The following is a 22,127-nucleotide window of genomic DNA, read 5'->3' as shown; positions in this document are numbered from 1 at the left end:
TTTATGAACTTTTTCATTTTGATACTTCTTTTTTTTTTTTGCAGCGTTTTGATACTTAACGAGTGGTTCGATGCATACGTTGGTAAGATCTGAATTATATACGCAATTAAGAAAAGGTCGAAAAGGGTTCACGTGACCCTCCTGATCTAAGGACACGAAAAACGAGAAAGATCGCAAGTAGGCCTTTTCAACTCCCACCTGGAAGCTTCAAATGTCGCCGAAGTGTTAACAGCCATTCGTTTTTCCAACTTAATCGCAGCAGAATTAGAAATTTTCACTCTCGGATTGTCTATGACCTCCCGAGCAGAAATCTCATTATTACCAGGTGAAGAAATTTTGCTTTCTTTTCTTTTTATTACTACCATTATCTTTCTGGTTATATTTGGAGTGACCCCATTTAAATTTGAAGTCTTTCTCTGCTGGTAATCCTCATTGGAGTCGTAACAAATTTCTGCAGGAAGCTTTTCTGGTTGATATACCAAACGTTTCGACACCGTCTTTCTTGCCAGAGGTATGAAACAAGGTGTTTCCATCTAGCTGGAGATTCCCATTTTGGCGAGCTCTTTTCCGGTGATTTTTTTGTTGTCCTTTTAAACTTTGACAGGTGTTACATTTAGATTTCATCGACAAAGATAAAGCTTTCTCAGGAAAGAGTAAATGGCCGTTTTATTCTTTGTGATTTTGTGTCGGCTTAGACTACCTGAGCTTTTGCCGACCTGCAGGTTGTATATTGTTGGTTTCCTTCCAGTAGTTGGTATGAAAAGGTAAAACAAGCATGGTCTCTAAGTTTCAGATATTGCAAAGTTTTGATCTCATAACATGGTAGATATCGATGTCTGTAATTATTCCAGAGAGAATTTCCCTATTTGTAGATCAAATTTGCTTCCGGAAACGAATATGCCAAATTCTTCAGAAGGTCTATGATGCATCATGTCATGGCGTATGCTAAATTCCTGAATCTTTTGCATCATTTCCATAAGAAGAAGCGCTTTTCGAAAAGTTAACTCAATTTTATACTTCTTGGACTCCGAAAATGTTCGTTTGTGGGTCACATCGAAACAAAGTTCTCTCCTGTGTATCTGAAGTGCTGTATGTCGGTTCTGGATGCTATAATAGTACTGAGTGCGAAGTATGCAGTCATGCATATTCTAACTTAATCTGTTGTTTGAATTGCAAAGGCACGTCTTAGGATGAATCAGAGCTCACAAGTTGGCAACAGGTCTATGTTTGTTAGGTAACATCCAAGATATAACCGAGGCTTGTGATTGCAGGAAACGGGTAACAGCAACGGAATGAGTTTGAGACGCCGTCCCTTGCACACTTGCGGGGTATCGATCCTTGCAACGGCTTACAGAGCCTACATGAGAGCACAAGAGTTCAATGGACCATCTGGATTATCGTTCAAAAGTTTCACCAGATTAGCCAACAAAATCAGCCCGTTCGTATATTCAGTTCAGTACCAATGCCTATCCATGCTCTCTTTCGCAGACAGTACCATCCTATCTGCCGAGGACGTCATTGAGAAAGTCTTCCCTAAGTCGAGTTATGTGTTTGACAAGATTGACGAGCTCGTCCAATTGATGGAAGCCCTCCCGGATAAAATTGACGTCGTCCTAAACAAAGTGCCGGGTTTCATCCACCAATTTCCATGTCTAGATTGGGTGTTGGTCCATGTTGTATTGTGTTTGACATTTTGGGTCTCAATAATAACCCACTGGGAATCAACAACCGTGAGAGAGAAAGATATCCCAGTCGACGCAAACTGTAATGAATGGTGCGACAGATCAGCGTGCTTAGCTGATTCAAACCACCCTGCTGATTCGGAACTGCATTCTGACAGTGGAAAAACAGGACAGTTTTCTCCAGTGTCCAAAGCCGAAGGTAAGACAAGAGGTACAGCTGCTGACAACCATGAAAAGGGCTCATACAAGGAGGTTCTGGAGAAGGGGATGAAGGAATCATACAAGGACGTTCTAGAGAAGGGAATGAGGGAAGAAGTACAAGTAGGAGGAAAAAAAGATAGTTTGGAAGGCGAGAACAAAATCATTGAAGTCAAAACTCAAGATCATGGCAAAATAGGGGAGGAATCATCCGACGATCCCATCTTGGAGTTATTCGAGTCAGCGTGGCTCAAGAAACCGGCAATGTCTACATAAAGTATTGAATAGGCTTATTTGATATACAAACATACTAGTCTCCTGTTGATATAGAACCATTTGGCATTTCCGCCAGAAATTCATAACCACATAATACAATGAGCGTTTGTATTTGCGATCTGCACAAAGAATCATGTTAGTGTATTTGACAGGACAATACAGAAACTTCATGCCTACCTGTTTCAATTTGCTAAAAACATGGTTCATTTCTTAGACATAGTTCTTCCTGCGGAAAGTTTACTTCTGCATGAAGCTATCAAGAGATGCTGGAACTTCATTATCGTTAAATAGTTCAAACTCTCTCCAGCTATCATCATTCCTATCGACTACCTTAAATAAATCGATTTTACGTTACCCTTCAATTCGAATTAGCAAAAGCAATGTCTCCTTGCATAATATGGATTACAAACATTCATGATCTGGATGTGAATGAGTTGAATTACTTATCCCTCGGTCTATTAGTGTACTATTTCTCCAGGGATTGTGCAAATTGTTCCTCTGAAAATATTTTTGTTATTACTTTGACTCACATTCCCCGAAAAGTGGATCCCACTCTAATAGCTCCTAATAAATTATATACATGCATTAAGATACGAAGGCTTCTTATTCCTCCACAACGAAAGCACTTTTTCACCCTTTCATATGCTAGCTGATTTCACTTCAGAATGAAGCCTAAGATGAATCATTTGTGTCCTAAGCAACATAGTTTGATGGGATCATTATATCTAAACGTTTTTCATGATCATATGTTGCAGTGGCTCAGTTTTGCAAACAAGTTGATAATAAAAAGATTTTGGAAGCTCCTGAACTGGAGATAAATTCTCTGCCACTAATTGCAGGCAACAAATTTAGAAGCAACTGCTTGCTTAATGTGCAAACAAAAGCAGAAACAGAGCTTTTTTTTTCATTGGTAGATAGGTTAGTCTGTCCTTCCTATGTAAACCTGCTTCAGAAGATCCAAGCACACTCTGAAGCAAAACCCGGCTTCGTCGTTGAATGACGGAAAGATTTAGATGGGATATCTCAGGTCTAGTGACAAATCAATCTCATGTCATTCTGACCGGACACTGACAATTTTCAACAAAAGGATTATACTCCACATGGAGTAATTATGTAAATCACGTTTCTTTGACATAAAACAAGATCAAATAAACCATGCTCAATATCGAGGCCTTCCACAGTTCAGTCAGGAGATGGGGTTAGAGATCTTCTCTAATGTTTGCACTCTTCCAGCTGCTGAGCAAGTCGAGCACGACTCAAAATCAAGTTAACATAATTTGTAGTTAGGGACCTCTTTGAGTAATTACACAGAACCAGCCACTACATGATATTCCGACCAAGTTAAGCCTTTGATTCTGGCATAAAAGAATTAATAACCCCCCTACCAGACACGCACAGAGAGAGACAAAAATCCATTCATTGCATTGAGGAACTGTACATCTCTTTTTTATCTCAAGAAAATCAAAAACAGGTGATTCTGCCCAGCGAAAAAAAGAAGATACCACAGAAAAATATACAGATTGTGATCCATCTAACACTGGTAGACCGAGTAACTCTTGCTCTTCCATAAAAAGCCCCATCCTTTGCCTGTTTTCCTCCTAGATATAGACTTACAAAGCGGCTTGGCTTCTGGAGCCGATAACACAGTCCTGTGACTCGTTTCCTCCGGCTGATGACGATGCCGTCGGCTCAAATTGGCAGGAGATTGATCTCGTTGCCGTTGCTCACGGAACAGCATCAAAAGTTTCTGAGCCTTTTCTCTCCCTCTTAGGGTCCCATTCACCGAAATGGACACCAATGCAGGTATAACACCTTCCTGTAGCACCATTTGAATGCACTTGTCATTTCCATTACACAAAACTAAAAGACATAACACAGCTTGCTCCTGCTCAACGGGCTCTCCAGTGTCAAGTACCGTGGCAAGTAAACTTATGAGTTCGGGGCAAGATATCATTTGATCTTTTCCTGATTGGCTTGAAGCTAAATTCATAAGGACAGCTATTGACTTTTCTGTCCACATTTGGCCACTAGAATCAGTAAGAAGAGATTGAAGGCCACTGATAATGCCCGCCGAAAGCAGGTATCCAATATTGTCGTGGTAGGTGGATAGATTGTAAAGTGCATGAAGAGCATCAAGCTTGCACTGAGGTGCAGTTTCATCTTTAAGAAGCTGTATCAGAAAAGGTACCGCCTGACTCGTGCCAATTATGGGCTTGGCATCTTCAAGGCAGGAAAGATTCAGATATACAGCCGTTGCTGATGGATGAGAGTTGTGGTTGGATATCATTTCCTCGAGAAGTGGAATGACTCCGGCAGCTAATATCAACTCCTTGTTCCTGAGGAAAAAGAAGCAAGGAGAACGCACCACTGAGTCAAGCAAGAACGATGCAAGAAAGTAAAGGAGGAGGTGGAGAACTGGGAGATAAAGAAAGTGAAGGCAAGAATAATCATGTTGTGCTTTTTAGCATATAAGGAACAGCATAGTAATTTCTCCTGTACAAAAAAACAAAAGCAACTCTTGAAACATGTTATAAGTAATGGAAAAACTAAAATCAGAATAGTCTTCCCCGTAGTTTTTACACATAAGCATGTTATAAGTGATAGACAAACTAAAATCAGAATAGTGTTCCCCTTAGTTTTCACACATTCAAGCAGTAAGTAGAACGGAAAAGAGAAATACCTCCTGCTTAAAGAGAAGCCCTCAGAGGATATCAAAACTTAAGTACAAGAATCAGAGAAGACGGAATAGTGGAAAACATTATTAAGAAAACAAGAAGATTCACCCCAAATGCATGAAACTCTTGTCCTATGGCCATAAGAAGTGAAAAGGAAGCCATAAGGGGCATTGCGTAACAACAACATTGATCATTTCTGCAGACAACAGTAAATTCCCAATAGCTGTTAATAAAAGCAATAAAACATGCAACATGGAACCCAAGTGTACTGACTGGCCAAAAGGAAAATTATAGCATCAATTAATGGCGGAATACCCTATTGCTTTTGCAACAATTAATAGTCAAAATGCCCAAAACAGTATTGAGACATCTCAGAAAGCAATAGACTAAAAGAGAAACCTGTCATTATTGACAGCAAGGTTGAATATAGCCATTGCTCCAATGTCCTGAGCCACTACATTCCTCTCATGGACAGCCAATTCCAGAAACTGTAGAAGGGCTTCAACAAAGCCATTGGCCCCCATGAAAATTCTAGCCTCCTCATCATCCTTTAGCAAAAGCCTGATTTGTTCTACCACTTTGCACTTTCTGGACAATTCCTCTCCTCCATTAAGCACTTCAAGAAAATGGTCGTGTTTTTGAAAAATGTTGACCTCTGGCACTTGTTCCGATGCAGAAAAATTTTCTTTCTCATCTTCTTCCTCCTCAATGGTACACCTCTCCTCCAAAGGAACCACTTTGACACCCTTTGACTTGCAGGAACCGACACTGTTCATTGATCTTGAATTTGTGGATTCAGACTCAGACAATGCCAGCCTCCAATAATTCAAATCAAGAGACTCTGGAGGCCCCTCTGGGACAAGAACACCATTTTGCTCGCACCAGCTAGCAACAAGTCCTTTGACACAGTAATTAGGAGTCAAACAAAGATGAGAAAGCTTCTGTTGAGTTTTAGGACAGGTGTTGTGCCCATCACTAAACCATTTCTCAATACAGATCCTTTCATATGTCTGTCCAGAGGAAATAATAACTGGGTCATACATAAGCTGCAAGGATATCGGACATCTCAACTCTTCTGGTGGAAGTGGCATCTGGCCTGATTTCCTGATATTCGGCCTGAAGTTAAAAGAACTCAACTTTGATAGCTGTCTGTCAAATGCTTGACCATTACCTACAGTGCCTCCCTCATCAAGGGAACCCTGAACAGTTGGTGAACAAGGAGTTGATCCCTGCGAATCATTGTCATCAGAGAATTCACTCCTGAATAACTTCGAATACTTTCGTATTAGATGTAAAAGATAAGCCACAATCGATTCCTTTCGCTTATCTTCCTCTGCTCTAGCTCTTTCAATTAGTTTCTTTAGAGCTCTTCTCTCTGTAAGAGCCGCTCTAGAAGAGGTGATTCCAAGTTTAGTAGCTGCTTGATGGAAAGACTCGAGTTCATTGTTATCGCTAGAATCATTAAATTTTCTTCCTTGCTGGAGCAATGCAATTATTTCTTCACCAACTTGCTTCTCCTGCGGATCAAGTGAAAATGCTACAGCCTCTAGTTCGGCAACAATCTCCAATATCTGCAAGAATAAAATACAATGTCTGGTTCAGCCTATCTCCATTTAAGCAAGATAGACTCATGGATCATTCAAATTACTTAAAACGAAAATAGAAAAGTACAACATGCAAAGTAATAACATTTAATAAAATTGCTAAAGCACATACAAGCGCAAAGAACTTGTAGAAACATATAAAATGTTTCATTAAATCAGTAAAGTTTAAGAGTAGGTCTCTCAGTGCCTCTCATCTGAAGCTTTGCCATAAACACCTCAATCATCCACATATAGATCAACCTAGTCACTTTCCTCTCACCATTACTAGAAAGGTCACCATAATAATCAGTTTAATTGTAAAAAAAATGAACTTACCCCAGTATCAATAGTAGTTTAAACAACTCAAAATTACCTGACAACTGATAGACTGAGGGACAATGTCTTCAACTCTTCTGAGGCTATCTGCAAGAGCAGATCGAGCCTTTTCAAACTTAAGAAGAACAGAATCCCCTGTTATTGCCTGCAAATACAATGGATTGCTGAGAGAAAACTACAAAGCTTGGCACACGAAATCAAAACTAATGTAACAATCAAATAAAATAGGAGAAGAAGATAAGACATAAGACACCAAATGCCACTTCATCTCCCAAAAGAAACCTCCGTTGGAAGCGGCATAAAATTCAAAATGCCATAAGATCCCAAGTAAGAGAATGACATATCTCCAAGTTCGAAGAAGAACATTACCAGGTAAAGTTTACTACATTCTGAGCAATGCTGAAGTATATTCTTGGTTTTTTCCAAGGCCACATGCAACGAACACAAAGCCTGAATTCCAGATTTGCTTCTAGGCCTTGCAGCTTCTAATTCAGGGAAAATTGCCAATACTTTGCAGTAAATTGCAGAGAGAGTCCTACACATTTCTCCATGTAACTGAAAAATGCAATTTGTCAGATCAGTCACCAAACTCCATTTGTAGACAAAATAATTGACTTATAAAAGTTACAGTGCTAAAAAAGGGCACATAAGCTGATTTTGGCGAATTATTGGCAATGTCGGAGGCAAAATTTAGAAGGTAAACAACACTCATCATAACTAGAGCCTTATAAAGCAAGAACAGATCTCCAGCCATAGTATAAAATCTATAAAACAGGCATGATAGAGTTCATTTCAACTTACTAATGAGAATCACCAAAAAGACAAGGCAACAAGTACAAAAACTGCCCTGTTTTGTTGTGCCAACAAAATAAACAACTAAATATTTTCCAAAAGGACAAAGTGCTCTTTTAGATGGTTGAGAAAGTATCAGTACAGGAATACTGGCTCTGGCACAATATTGACTAGCACCTTTAGCTTCTAATATAAGGATTACCTTAGAAATCAATACGTTTGGCAAATATTGTACTTATATAGTCCATTCATACCTTAGCATCGCTAGCTGCAAAATAACTTTCTTCAACTTCAACAACGTCCATTAGGTCCTGCTAACGTGGAAAACTCCTAGGCAATTTTATACAGTCTGCCACAGAAAAAATGGAGCAATTCCATCATTAGAAAAGAAACGAAATTCTTTAACATCTGAAAGAAAACACAGCTATTGAATTCCGAGCCAGCCAAATAAATTTGTCATAGGATCAATGATAACAGGTTACAGGGCATAGTTACTTCAGACAAAATTTTCATTATCAGCAAAAGCAGAAAAAAGAAGGTGCAGCTAGAAACAAGAAATCTGTTGTATTCAGTTCCATCCGTCTTGGTTTGATTTTCTGCAGAGATTCCAAACGAAGAACATAGAAAAGTAAAAGAAAAACCTTTTTTCATCAAAGGAGAAAAATTCTATCATTTACCTTCCTCGCATCAAAGCGAAGCAAGAGGCAAACAACGATGGATTGAATTAAGATAATTGAACGCTTATTTAAGACACAGCATAACGAAGCATTTAAAGAGAACTAAAAAAAACAGCGAAACCTCATTTGCTCTGTCAGCTAAAAGGATCTAAAACTCTCAGAACATTAAAATCAAAGAAAAGAAAAATCAAGGGAAGAATTTTGCGATTTTAACATTACATCGAACAGATTTTGAGGAATTCCACAACCCCATTTGAAAATAGGAGGAAAACATGACGTGCGAGGCGAACGAAAAACATGTAACGATTGAAGTTCTTGCTGACATTTCCCACAAATAAATAAAATCCGAACAACTCTAGACATCGTCACAACGGAAAACGACGTGCTTATCCGAGATCTTGCCCGAACTGAGACAGGGCTCTGATTTGACGAATACCAATCGCTTCGGTACAATACAAAAGACACAATGACACCGAAACTTTAACCAATCAATGCCTAACGTGCGACGCGAATCGTGCCCAAAAACAGAAAAAGAGACTCCAACTGCGGCGACAAAAGGAAAAAAAAACAATGTCCCCAATGAAAGCATAACGAATCCCCATCGCCAAACACAGAGATGGAACGAACCTTCGGCAGAGAAAGCTAGGGTTCCGATCCGAAATGCGCGTAAATACCTAGCAGAAACGAGGAAGAAGATGCCAGGGATGCTTCATAGAAGAGCGCCACCACGAAGCCTAGAGAGAGAAAAGAGAGAGAGAACCAAAAGGAGAGCGAAAATGGAGGTGTGAGCTAGCGATGCGTTGCCTTCTCCATCACACCGCGATTTCGAGCTCCGCTGGTTCGAATGGCTCCGAGAGAGCGAGTTCGTTTCTCGCGCAGACAGAGAGAGAAGAGAAGCAGCCGAGGAGGAGGAAATGATAATAATCCCTCAGGGAAGAGACAAAAAGGAAAATTAATGAAAAACATTTTTTTAGCTAATTTGAAAGCGTTTATTCTTTTTAACAGGACTTTTTTTTTTTTTTTGGTCAAATAAACAATGGGGATGCTTCTTCAGTCGAGAAAATTAAACTACATTTAAATAAAAAGGGACGAAGAAAAGACTAGGGGAGAGAATTTCTTGAGGGGGATTTTGCAATTTCCCGCCGCTATTGTCTCCCCGGTCACCGGCCGACAGTTGCCGACCTCCTCGGTTTGTCGGCTAGCGGATCTGTCAATTGTACCTATGAAATTACCCTTTTGTCCTCCTTCTACTGGATAATCTCTCATATCGGGGAGGAGTTGTGAGGGGCCAGTTTGGGGAGCGAGCTTTAATTAATTTTTTTTTGGTCCAAAGGGAGCGAGCTTTAATTAGGCAGCAGCCGTCTCCAGCTCCAGGCAGGAGTACGGAAACGGGAACCCCTCGCGTGTCCTTGTCCAGCCCCAAAAAAAAATAATAATAAAGAAAATAAATAAATAGCAATGCCTTGGCCTCGCAGCTAACTCCACGTGGTCGTGTTTTTAACCGCAGGTTTCTACAGCGAGTCAATCCAGATCCGGTATTTACGGAAACCTCCCCCCGCCCGTCTCTCTTTCCCTCCAATCAGCGAGGGAAATAAAATATCTTAGGCCCCTAACGACGCAACGCCCACGCGCGGAGGCACGGCCTGGCGGTTCTTTTTGATGTAGGGATAGTTGAAGTAAAAGGCAAATTTTTTTTCCTCCCGACAAAATTTAAAATGTTATGAAAATATATAAAATATATATATGCGAATTTGTTACGTTTTTTTTTTTGGGTAAGGAGCGAATTTGTTACGTTCATATTTGTATATTGTTAAAAATTTCCAGAAATTTCAAATTAAAAAAAAATCAAAATGCATGCATCCATCAAGGAGTGATTAACCATTCGAACATTACAAACACCACCAAAAATTTATCAGGATTAGGAAGCTCTCCCGACAAATCGAACAAATTTATGTTTACTTTCGCTTTTTGCATTGCATTTTAAATTCTTTAGTTATAGTTTCCAGATTCCCGTCATCGAATCAAATTTCGGCGTTTATCTTTATTTATCCTAGACATTCGATGGTCGAGTCAAACTCTAGTATAGTATCGAAGCATTCTCGGGCCTTGTCGTTGAGTCAACCTCCATCGAAGTTTGTTTACATTAGTTCATTTTATAAAATTTGTACCATCTAAGACTTTTCGTTTTTGGTCAAACTTTCCGTCGAGTTGGTTGTCAAATTTATACTCTAATCTAAAATTTTCTCCCATTAATCCTTCATGAATTCCGTTGGATTGTTTTGGATGCTTCCTGCCTTCAATAAAATAAGAAGTATGCTTCTGAGCGGCATTAACATCAAAAAGAGGATTCGGTAGAAGGGCTTGTACCTATCACCAGATTACTTTATTGATGTGGGTTTTATTTTATCTAAAAAAACACACTTTCAATTTATTCTCAAATATGAGAGATTTGACCTAAAGTTTAGGGTTTTTTTCAATAAAAAAAAAAAGGTTCGGAATAGATTTGGAATTGAACTAAAGTTAGGGATTTTTTTCGAGACAAAAAAAATTGACAATAGCTTATGGATTGAAATTAAAGTTACGATTTGTTTAGAAAATTAGGCCCTTATGCATTGGAGCGACTAGCGGCCATGCACCCAAAGGGCCGGCCGATCGAGCTCATGGGCCTTAATGGGTCGAACTAGGCCCGACATTATCTATTTCAAGCTTCTTTTTATTTACTTCGCCGACTCGTTATTCATTAGTTGCTATGTCAATGCCACGTCATCATTTAAATAAACCAAAGTTGGCAAACCATCATAACTTCTACCGTTACTCGCTCAATTATACTATTTTTATTTTGGGTCGGACTTTTTTTTTGTTGGTCGAATGGGTCGGACTTAATTATACTATGCATGGGCAATTTGTTAATGTAACGAAACACTTCTCTTATGCACTCAACAGGATAACAACCACGCGCTATGGGCGAGCGTGACCGCGTGAGTTCCGGGAATCCTCCCCCTTGTTCCATGCGCCCGTTGACATGCATGAAGCCCGATTGCACACGTGGCAATCGATTGCTCGATTTCAAATTTTTTTCCCATTCCGCATTTTTCAGTTCAACAAATTCTTTTTACTCGCTTAAATTTAGAATCCGAATGATAACTATTTTATTTCTCCATTTTTAAATTTATTAAATAAATTTAAAATAAAAATCAGTTTCGCAACTCAATTTCATTTTTCTATTTTTAGAATAAAAATATATTTGAAATAAAAATGAGAAATTAAAATTTTCAATTTCTCTATTTCTAGAATAGAAATGAGAAATAATAATTCTTCTCATTGTTCATTCCCTCTTTTTCGCATCTTGATCTCCAATTCCTCGTCAACCAATCCCCATTAGCCCATCGCCGATCCGCCATTCCCCGACCGTAGATTCGCCGTCCATAGTTTCGTCGGTCTACCGTTCGCTTGTCCGTCGACCCGCTAACCCCCAGTCGCAGGTTTGCCGACAACTTTAGAAAAATTTTATGTTGTTATTAAATAAATTTTTGTTATATAAACAAAAAAAATCATATCATTATTAAATGCGTTTATTTGCTTAGAAATTCGTCCAAAAACTAGAATATTTACGACCATAAATTGATTTTAAAAATATAATGATTATCTTTCGCGCCTATTCTTCAGTAGGGGAGTGGCTCGATTTGATGTGACTTTTCAAGGATTAATGAAAAAAGAAAAATATGAACCAGTAAGATGCGTAATTCGTTCGTGGGGCGGTCCATTCTCATTTTCCAATGTTTCCCCAAAATCAGCAGTCAGCACGTTGCTTGTTTGAATGCTGACACTCGATTGTGCATGTACCTAAATTGGTAGTCTCTATTTATGGGAAGATGGTGTGAAGGTTTGAGGGAGACTGAGAAATCATTCTCTTATTTGATCCAATCACAGAGTTTCGACTTTGAGTAATTATAACATACGCCGACGGTGTGAATTTTTCCTTTTTTCTGTTGCATAAATAGCTTTACGCATATTGATTAAAGTGGGTGAATGAATACAATCCTCGAATCAACGGGGGATAAGATTCTCTTTTGTAAAATTGTCTTTTGCATTGTTTGTTTTACTTTTGAATTATCGATATACCTTACAGGATCAACTTGAGAAAAATGTCAAGAATATCCTAAAACTATCGCGTTAGTGTCAATTCAATCCTAAATCTTTTATTGGTGCATATTTAGTCATAAATCTTTTATTGATGCTAATTCAATCATAAACCTTTTACATTTGTGTCAATTGAGTCCTAAATATTTTCCATTGATGCCAATTGAGTCCTAAACATTTTGCATTCATGTCAATTGAATTAATCATGCTAATTTTGATCGAAAATCACCGACATGGACGTCGGTGGTCTTATGTTGTACGGCCGACAATGATGTAGATATTTTTTAATATTTTTAAGATGACTTTTCAATATTTTTTTCTTTTTTCATTCTTGTTTCTTGCCCAAATCTAGTGAGGGCCTCGGGGCCCTCACTTGCAGCCGACAGGGGATGACTGGTGACCCTTGCCGGCCCCCGATCAAAAGAAAAAAGAAAGTGAAAAAATAGAAGAAAAAAATAAAGATAAAATAAAAAAATTAAATATTATTATAAAATACCCACGTCAATGCCAATCTGTCATATAGAACAATCAACATCCACACCTGCAGGTTTCGGCCACAATTGATCGGATTGACTTAATTGACACAAATGCAAAAATTTTATGACTCAATTAGCACAAATACAAAACGTTTAAGACCGAATTGGCATCAATAAAAGGTTTATGATTCAATTGGCATCAATGCAATAGGTCTAGGACTTTTTTTACACTTTTCCTTGATCAACTCCGTAATCTAATATGAGACCTAAAAAAAAAATACGGAGCATGTTTGGTTAATTAAGCTGTGCTTATATTCGCAGTCGTTGAAGAAAAATATGTTCTTGCTTTTGCTGGGGCATCATGCGACCTTGCCTAGCCGACCTTGTTGCTCTCGTCAATAATTGTACAGAGCGTTGATCTCTCTCCCACTTGAACATGATAATGGTCACGGAGCCCCTAACTTTTGCGCCATGACGGTAGTCGAAACCTCACTGGTGCTTGGGTAGTGAGTCAACAAACATATCCGTCCGCCACCGGCCCCCACCGGAAACTTCCCCTCTCTCTCTCTCCATGTCTCTCTAGACTTTTCCCTTGCTTGTGTTTGTTGATGTGGTTAATATCTAGTGTTGCATCGGCACTACATATTTGTTTTGGGTCACTTCAACAAAGTCGTTTAGTAATTGAATGATCTTATTAATGATAATTGACGGAAGTACTTAGAGAAAATCAGACGGAAAACAAATAGACAATCAACCGGACAATGAAACTCGAAACTATACACAGCCTTAAATTGCCTTCCTCGTTTTTTTTTTTCCTTTCTTTTTGTGTGCGTAGGCTTTACATATTCGACAAGCTAATTTCGAGAGCCAAATCTATTACGGTATGTCTTTAAATTGATTATGCCAGGCAGAATATAAACTTGATCAAAACATTCCCAAGAAAAAAAAAAAACATGCTTAAACATCCATTCGTCGATAAATCGCCTATAAAATGCTAACCAAATAGATGTAGCCATAATAATGTCCTTATTTCCTCCAAATTGGCTTTTGTTCCTTTTTATCTACAATGACACCTCGACGGGCTATTAATATGCACGAGCAAATAGACGACTTTCGAAAAGAGTGTTTTTCCCTATATGGCTGCTAAGAAATTCGGACAAATTCTCTTTAAAAAAAATTAATACTATGAAAAATCCCAAATTGATACGCCCGTTATAAATTTATCCAAAACTACAACTCAAATTGGTACACTAGCAATAAATTTGATCTCCGTTAATTTTCGTTAAATTTTACTGCCAAATTGCTGAGTTAGATGATACATCACAGTTGACGAACGTGTTGATTTTGGTTTTAACCTCCATTTGTCATAGGTGTACCAATTTAAATTTTTTTATTATATTAACAAAAATTAACATAAGGTAAATTTGTCACATGTGTACAAATTTGAAATTTTTGACTGTCAAAAAAAGTAATTTGAGGTAAATTTATCACAAATATGTAATTTTAAATTTTTTGTGATCAAATTTTATCACAACTATATCGGTTTAAAGTTTTTCCTGATATTAATCGTTATAAAAAAAACAGTTTTATGTCGGGAATTGCCGCTTGAAATTTTGAAATTACGTGGATAATAGGACGCCGGACATCTCTGACCGGGCCCCACATTCCTTCGAAAGAAAAAACTTTTAAAATGGTTGCGGGGTCGGAGCTCTGGGGAGCACTAACGAACAAATGTATCACATCACTCAAGTCAAAATCAAGAGTCGGGTCCCACTCCACCAAATTTTGCTTTAATACAATCGAAACGTTGCTAAACTTGCTTTTCTCCCCCTCAAACCATTGACCATATCCGGCATTACAAGTTTATAGGAAAGTGACTAATTCGCCCGTCGTATTCGGACTCGTGTCCTTATCCACATCTTTATCAAATATTTAGACATATAGCATTTCCATTAAAATTATTTCGATTCATGCCGGTTTCAAATTAACGCGGACCAACATGATTTCAAAGTAAAATCGAAAATTGAATAACCGAATCGGTGAGAATAGGTTCGAGATTTTAGGATATTCTATTGGGTTCAATGATGAGTGCGTAATTTGAAATCATTAGTTTGAATTTCTATTTCGAGAACATCCATAATTAAGATTTTTATTGTAGTAATATTTCATATTCTTCATATGTCTAAATATGAATTGTGGTCAACGTATTGTGGCAGCAAATGGTAATTATCGGAGGTGATGGTTTACTGCAATTGTTCAATTAAGAATACAAGCGAAGCCATGATAGACCGTGTCACTTATGACACAGTAGGTTTCAAGTTCTAAAAATTGGATAAACTCTTTCGAAAAGTAAGTTTCAAATTTCAGGTGGAATCTAGACTGATTATAGAATCGCTCAACCTTACAAATTAGTCTTGTGGTGTGCACGTGCCGTGTCTCCCGAGTTCGAGAGATCTCCCAATAAATTGACGGAACGTTCAAGTTTTGTTTTGTATCGTGTCGAGAACCGCGGCTCCTAAATTGAGTGCTTTTGTAACCCAATGAAGGATTGGCCATAGAGAGACTCAATAACTATTAAAACGTCTTATTTGTGCGGTTTTTTTTCCTATTTAAGTCAAAATGGAGCATTTTTCCTCATGAAAACCATTTCGAATAAATTTTTCCGAGTCCATTGCCGCGTCCGAAATGTCAATTTCTTAATTTATTTGCGTCACTAAGCAAAATGGAATGCACGAGGAACAAGAAAACTTATTCAAAACGGAAATCCTAGGAGCACTGGTCGAGTGCACTTTATTTAAAACAATGCAATTTCCAATACATTGATTATTCACGCTATGAGAGTAATCAATATACTTTTTTTTTTGTCGAATTAATCAATGTGGTTTGAATGTAAAATTCTTTATTTTTATTTCATTTTTTCTACCCGAAAGTATAGCAACCTTCTTATTATCCGATCCTGCTGTATTTTATGGTCAAATTTATGAATTTGAAATTAACCGGCACTGACTTTGTTATTTTGAATCATACTTTCATTTTCTCTCTATTGCGTTCTTGCATTATGTCAACATACTTTAGGGCTCAAATAAGTTTCAAGTTTAGTAAACTAGAACTTTTACCATGTTAAACATTTTAGCAAATTCAGTTTTAAGTGCATATCAAATCACAGACAAATATCCATAATTAGGTCCATGATGGGAAAATTGTTTTAAAAAAATCATAAACATATTATAAGGCGGTCAATTCAATCACAAACTTTTTGATTTTGCCAACTTAATCTTAAAAATTTAAAGGATTTGCTAGGTCTTCCAACCAATTTTTCGCTGAAGTGGATAGACATGATCACTCCCCCGTCGGCTATTCCCGAATGGAACAACTACATTGACAAATCGACAAAATGTTTAGGAGTAATTAAAAAGTTTAGGACCGAATTGATCGTCATACAATAGGTTCAAGGCTCCGAATAATTATTCCCTGAAAAAACGAATCTCGTAAATTTTCTTGCTCAAATTTCTATCTCCCACAAAACTTACTAAATTCGTGACGATGCTCGTTTAATTCCTCAATTTCAATCAGAATGCCCGAATTCAGTGACACAGATCGAGTGGCGGCACTATCGAGAAAGTCCACGTAAGATGGCGGAAAACACGTGAATTGCGCATGAGCCGGGGGTCGATTACCGGCAGTTGAAGTCGAACGAATTCAAAAGTCGCGTTGGTTTTTAACACGTTAGAGTCGTGAAATCTTACGAAGCCACGTCAAAAATTCTCGGATTGGGCTTTAAGGAAAAAGGAAAGTGGGATATGATGTCTCGGTGAAGCGATTTTCCGCAATCATCATGATTCGCTCGACGTGGGCGCGAAACGAACAGTGAACGAACCCCAGCTTTTGACTAATTTGCTCTGCTTGTCGGTGCAAACAGTTGGAAAATACAAAATCCCAATTTTCCCAACCACAAGAAACGACACGTGTCGCCTGCAGGTGGAATTTTGAGTTGACCCGCTATAGCCGATTCTGATTGCTTTGTGGGGCGAAAGAAAAAGGGCAAATCAGTCGCCCATACGAGACACAAATCATCGCATTATTTTAATAAGCAAAAAAGCAAGCAGGAAAAAAAAAAAAAAAAACCTCGAAACTATGTTCATTTTCACATATTTACTCTGTGTTTTCTAATGACATTAAAAACCTCAAATTATGCCCTCTGCGACAAATTTCCCTTGAACTTTTTTATTGTGACATAAAAAATCTCAAACTTGTATCTACGGAACACATTTACTTTCCGTCAAGATTCCGTCAAATGATTTTTAGCCAAAACAACATCGTGTTTATTTCACTTTCGCCATATCAACATTGTTTACTTTTCAACATCCACGTAGGCAGATTTTTAATAAATCTCATCAATAGAATTTTGACGGAGGGTAAATGTGTTATATAAAAGTTTAAAATTTTGGTGTCACAAAAAAAAAGTTTAGAATAAATGTGTCATAGTGAATATAATTTGAAATTTTTGGTGATTTTTACCTTTTTAATAAATAATAACTAACGAACATTTAAGAAAATTTGCTGAATGCTGGGTACATGTTTATTCAAATTGCAGGGGGAGATGACACTAAAATTAAGAATTAGGAAAAAAAAAGAAAGAAGATGTTCCAATCATCGGGACAGAACAACGAGAACGGAGAAAAAGAGATTGCCGATAAAATTCAAATTGTTAAACTTTAATGAGTAGTTGCGACGTTCAAATATTTACCTTACATGACTTTAAAGTAAATTGTTACGTTTGGATGATGATTACTTAGTAATGACTTGTCCTTTACAGTGATTTACAGCCAATAATATAATGATTTATGGCTACCCTCGCCGGCCAAAGGGGGAAAGGGGTAAAAAGAGTAAGAAAAGAATAAAAAGGAAAAAAAAATCATTAAGATTTTGCCTCATCAGCATAGATCGGCCAAGTGGATTGAATTACTACAAATGTAAAAGATTTATGACTAAATTAACACAAAAAAAAATTTAAGTTTGAATTGACATAATTGTAATAATTTTTGGACTTTTCCGAATTGACATAATTGTAATAATTTTTGGACTTTTTTTTATAATTCTACCAACAAAATTCTCATGACTGCCAATTACTACTTTGCTCTTCTTATCGCTTTATTTATGATCATGAACTTAACGTGTTTCAGATTGTCCCAAATTCTTAGGCACTATTTACTTCATCACACATGAATGATTTAAAAAATATTTTTTAAAAAACGATCGCTTGTAATGTTTGAAAAAATCAGTCAACAAAAAATACTTTCATTACCGATACCAATTTACGCCTAACTTCGTGGACAATGAAATATTTATCAGTCATTCATTTGTGTAAGCAGTATAAAAAATGATCGTTTTACGAAAAGTATTTTTCAAATAATTATTTTTCTGTGAAACAGACGGAGTCAAGGAAAATGAATGATTTGAAAAATAATTTCTCACAAATAATTGCTTGTATTGTTTGAAATAATTAATCAATCGAAAAAATTTCATTATCGATAACAATTTATCTCTAAATATTTTTTATGGGCGATGAAAACTTTTCATTCATTTATTTTTATAAGAGATATAAGCAATAGTTATCAGAAAAATATTTTTTAAAATTATTTAATTTTTTCGCAAAATAAAGAGAGCTTTGAATGCAGAATAATCATTCAATAACTTAATTTTTTCATAAAATAAAGAGAGCTTTGAATCCAAAATAATCATTCAATATCGAGTCGGCTAGTCACTCCATTGATTAAATTCCCGCAGAGAATGGGGCGGCTGTCCAAAGAGACCCAGAGACGTCATTCGATGTCCATCTCCAACATCAAAAGGTGAAGCGTCAGCAACGAGCTTCAAACGTTTTGCAATTTCAACAGGACAATTTGATGTTTAATGATCAAGGCCGGTGCCAAACAGTAATCACTTTGAAAGAAATTACCCGATCAATCCAAATATTTTCAATTTTGTCAATTTATTTTTAAACTTTTGTTCGCAATTGTAATGTAGTCATTTTAATTAATTTTCCTCGAAAATCGCTGACGTGACAATTCAATCATTATTGGCCATTTTACTTGACACAACGCCGTGCATATACAACCTTGAAATCGTGGTTACGCTCTTTATTATAAAAGTAGTTACGTTTTTTATTTTTCCCATTTATGTACAAGACCGACATGCATGTCTTAAAGAGACCTCTACGACCCAAGGGAGTGATAATCACATGCTATGCTCCCAAGACCCCACCCCATTAGCTAGCTAGAAATAACAACCTTGGACTCGAGTGTTTAAGCTTACCTCATTATTACATTTGAGGTGGGCCAAAACTCAAGTAGATTGAGCTGGTTGACTTATGTAGATAGATCCCCAAGGTTACTATTTTCGGGTTAAACTTTATCCAAATCCACTTTGCAATAATGCGTTTCTATTTCTATTGTTGGACCAATGTTAACCGCGTCGGTGTACTTTAAAGCCATATAGGAAATTGAGCACGAAAATCAAGCTGGACTCCTATTATGTACATGACTGTGCGATAGTAAATCGACAATTTGCTGGTCCGTTGTGCGTGTGGAGAAGCCAATTGAGATGGTGCCTGGGATCGTGGGGTACCGTCAAGAGCAAAGAACAGAAAAAGATGGTGCATGTAGGCCATCGTCTGAGGTCGGCAAGGGTCGCCAGCCCTTGCTTAGGTTTGGCCGAGGGCCCGCGACCCCCACCAATCATTGCTGGCGATGGTGGGGCAGTGGCGGCGAGGCTCCCACCGCTGCCAAGCCCTTTTATTCCCTTTTTTTTAATATTTTTTTTTTAGTTTTTTAGCTTATGTTTTAATTTTTATTTTTTAGAATATTTTTTTAACTTTTATTTTGTTTTATTGATCATTGGATCCCCCGACAACCCATGTATGCTTAATTATTAATAATAAAAAAATGTCACGTAGGATTTTCGGCCAAACATATTGAAATTGTCATTTAAGTGATCGTTATTAAAAAAAGTTGGCATAAAAGTGAGTCGAAAAACTTTTTAACACTAAAATGAGCGCCGTACACAAATTTTCGCACTTATGGTGTCATTTTGCCGATGTTTTTATATAGTTTAGAGACTAGATTAAACGTTTAACCAAAAATTTCAAAGATCGTATTGAACAAATTAACATTTCATTAATAACGTTACATATCAGATCAAAATTCTGAGATCGTATAGGCAATTATCTCAATAAAAAAGCATTCATGAGTGGTCACCAGATGCATGTGATGGTCGAAGTGGAAGGGGCAGGGCAGTTGGTGTCCACGTTCTCTGCATGAGTCCCTTTCCTCGCTTCCACGTCAAAAGAGAGTCCGCGATGCAAAGTGAAGTCAAATATGTGCGTTGACTCTTGGAATCGAAAGCCATCTTAATTGCTAGTCGATTTCCTGAATCAATGACAATGTCGTTCTTTGATTTCGATGGGATTTTGAAAACTGTCATGGGACATTTTTTTCAACATCATCATCAATCAAGCCTAAACAAATCTTCTCACTAAATAAATAAACAAATAAAGGGAGACACTAGAAAGGGACGTTGAATGTTCTTGTTATATTAATCGAGGATATTCTCGTACTTTCCAACGTGGGCAGCTTCGAATTAATAAGTTGCAAATGCTTTAATGAAACAAGAACTATTTTCATCGAAAGCGAGTTCATTTATGTTTCGACATGCAAATCATAAAAGAAGTTAGGTTTAGACGCACAAACAACGAAATAGAGAATAAATACGTGAAAGGTAAATCGAAATAGAAGGTTTATCTTGGTTCAACCTTAAATTGAGATCTTTCTTCAACTGGTTCTACCTTATCAACTCTATTCATCTCTTTTTTTCCAATGGGAGAGCGAATGGAATTAGATACCATGGTGGTCCATGTCTTAAATGATGAGTATTCACCCTAGGTCTACGCAGATCGGGGGTCTAGCTAACGCGTGGCTCAAATGTTGCATAATCCGACCTCGGCTTAAAGCCAAGGCATTTAGAAATCTCCTGTCAGAGCTCCATCTAGGAAGTGATAGTTGAAAAGCTACTAGCATACCTTGCATCAGATGATTATTTCACTATAATTAATGTATATAACCTCTATGTTACAATTCTTAATTATAAAAGAATGAGATTATATACAATAGTAGTTGTTCATGAGTGCAAGCCCTCCAGCGTTTAAGGAGTGAGATCCCCACGCCTCCTGTCGAGGGGAATGTGAATCACACATTTACAAAAGGCTCTATTGTAAAAATAAAATAAAATAGTAATCCATGATCTTTTGTGTTAGTTTTACCATGATGTACATCGACACAAGTATGGCCGGCTTCGATTTGGGAGTTGGGACCACGATCTACGCGCAGCTGGCCCGTCAAGGACCGACTCATCTTTTCTAGCGACAGACATGGGGACAATTGTGTGTGGGCTAAATCCAGTAGACGCAAAAGCATGTAAAACGAAGCGGCACCCGATGGGTAACTTAAGGTAAGCCGTCCCAAGCACTACGAAAGTGACGGGGGTCTAGGGATAAATGGGCAAGTGAACCTTCGAATGGCTCGTGCCATCGAGTTGCGCGGCTGAGGGCTTATCTCGTGTGAAGAGACTTCCTAGCTGCAAGTATCTTGGTCGGGCTACGTGATGGGCTTGTGAGAACCTTCGACTTTTGGGTCGCGGGGGATGCGGAGCATGGACGATCCAAACCTAATATTTCATAATGAGCGTGAGATCCCGACTCCTTACCCTTTTTGCCAATAAAGGGAGAGGCGCACCATGCGAGCGATGCAAATTTTCCTTTTTCTTCCACAGTAAGAGAGCCCTTTAAATAAGTTGTAGTCTTCGACCAAAAACGCAAAAAAAGTAAGTTGTAGTCTCATGGTAAAACATACCGACTTCCTATTAGGACTTATGGCTCTCGAAGCCTGCATCTTCCCCGGCGCAAATCTCATCTGTTCTCATTAGACCCGATCACGAGCTCGATCCCATTTGGGTCTGCGAGGCCCAAAGCGCAAGTGGAGGCGTCTTGAAAATGCTCGACGTCGAAAAGCCCGAATCCAAAATTCATATACATACTTATCCTGCCATGGACGGGTTCCCCAAAACAAGTCGGGCCCCACCCGTTTGATCGGGTCTAGTTCCAAATCCAATGTGGAGGTGTGGGTTTCTGTCTCTCTTCCTATTGGGCTACTGAGAATGCGGATTGACTTGGACTAAATGGGCCGGACCTCTTAGCCCGTTTAGGCTCCAAAGCTCAGTGACGCACCTTTTCCTGCAG

The 22,127-nt window shown here is 38.0% G+C and overlaps 2 protein-coding genes across 4 annotated transcripts; one reads left to right on the top strand and one right to left on the bottom strand.

Annotated features, from left to right (window-relative positions):
• Positions 1-365: 365 nt before the first annotated feature.
• LOC115738908 lies at positions 366-2,310 on the top strand. The gene is made up of 2 exons (XM_030671710.2): positions 366-511; positions 1,272-2,310. Exon 2 carries the CDS (start codon positions 1,293-1,295, stop codon positions 2,154-2,156), a length of 864 nt encoding a protein of 287 aa, XP_030527570.1. The 5' UTR covers positions 366-511; positions 1,272-1,292; the 3' UTR covers positions 2,157-2,310.
• A 1,249-nt stretch (positions 2,311-3,559) lies between these two features.
• On the bottom strand, positions 3,560-9,131 carry LOC115738922 (U-box domain-containing protein 45-like). 3 transcript variants are annotated; one of them, XM_030671734.2, is made up of 7 exons: positions 8,847-9,131; positions 8,622-8,762; positions 7,797-7,891; positions 7,120-7,305; positions 6,788-6,895; positions 5,231-6,402; positions 3,560-4,492 (listed from the first exon to the last, which is right to left on the bottom strand). In XM_030671734.2, exons 3-7 carry the CDS (start codon positions 7,845-7,847, stop codon positions 3,688-3,690), a joined length of 2,322 nt encoding a protein of 773 aa, XP_030527594.1. In that variant the 5' UTR covers positions 7,848-7,891; positions 8,622-8,762; positions 8,847-9,131; the 3' UTR covers positions 3,560-3,687. The 3 variants fall into 3 exon arrangements, with proteins under 3 accessions (XP_030527594.1, XP_030527593.1, XP_048136693.1); XM_030671733.2 differs by lacking the exon at positions 8,622-8,762; XM_048280736.1 differs by lacking the exons at positions 8,622-8,762; positions 8,847-9,131 and adding an exon at positions 8,439-8,587.
• Between the last annotated feature and the right edge of the window lie 12,996 nt (positions 9,132-22,127).

This window comes from Rhodamnia argentea, chromosome 1 (genome assembly GCF_020921035.1).
Source record: "Rhodamnia argentea isolate NSW1041297 chromosome 1, ASM2092103v1, whole genome shotgun sequence".
Taxonomy (NCBI): domain Eukaryota; kingdom Viridiplantae; phylum Streptophyta; class Magnoliopsida; order Myrtales; family Myrtaceae; genus Rhodamnia; species Rhodamnia argentea.
The sequence above is the reverse complement of the archived record's forward strand: the minus strand, read 5'-3'. Positions and strand labels throughout refer to the sequence as shown.

Excerpts from the sequence above, each read along its gene's own strand:
- LOC115738908 (XM_030671710.2), top strand. The coding sequence starts at position 1,293 with ATGAGTTTGAGACGCCGTCCCTTGCACACTTGCGGGGTATCGATCCTT.
- LOC115738922 (XM_030671734.2), bottom strand. The coding sequence starts at position 7,847 with ATGGACGTTGTTGAAGTTGAAGAAAGTTATTTTGCAGCTAGCGATGCT. Across the intron at positions 7,306-7,796 it reads TTGCAGCTAGCGATGCTAAG|TTACATGGAGAAATGTGTAG; the intron begins GTATGAATGGAC and ends TGCATTTTTCAG. Across the intron at positions 4,493-5,230 it reads CTTGCTGTCAATAATGACAG|GAACAAGGAGTTGATATTAG; the intron begins GTTTCTCTTTTA and ends CTTTTTCCTCAG.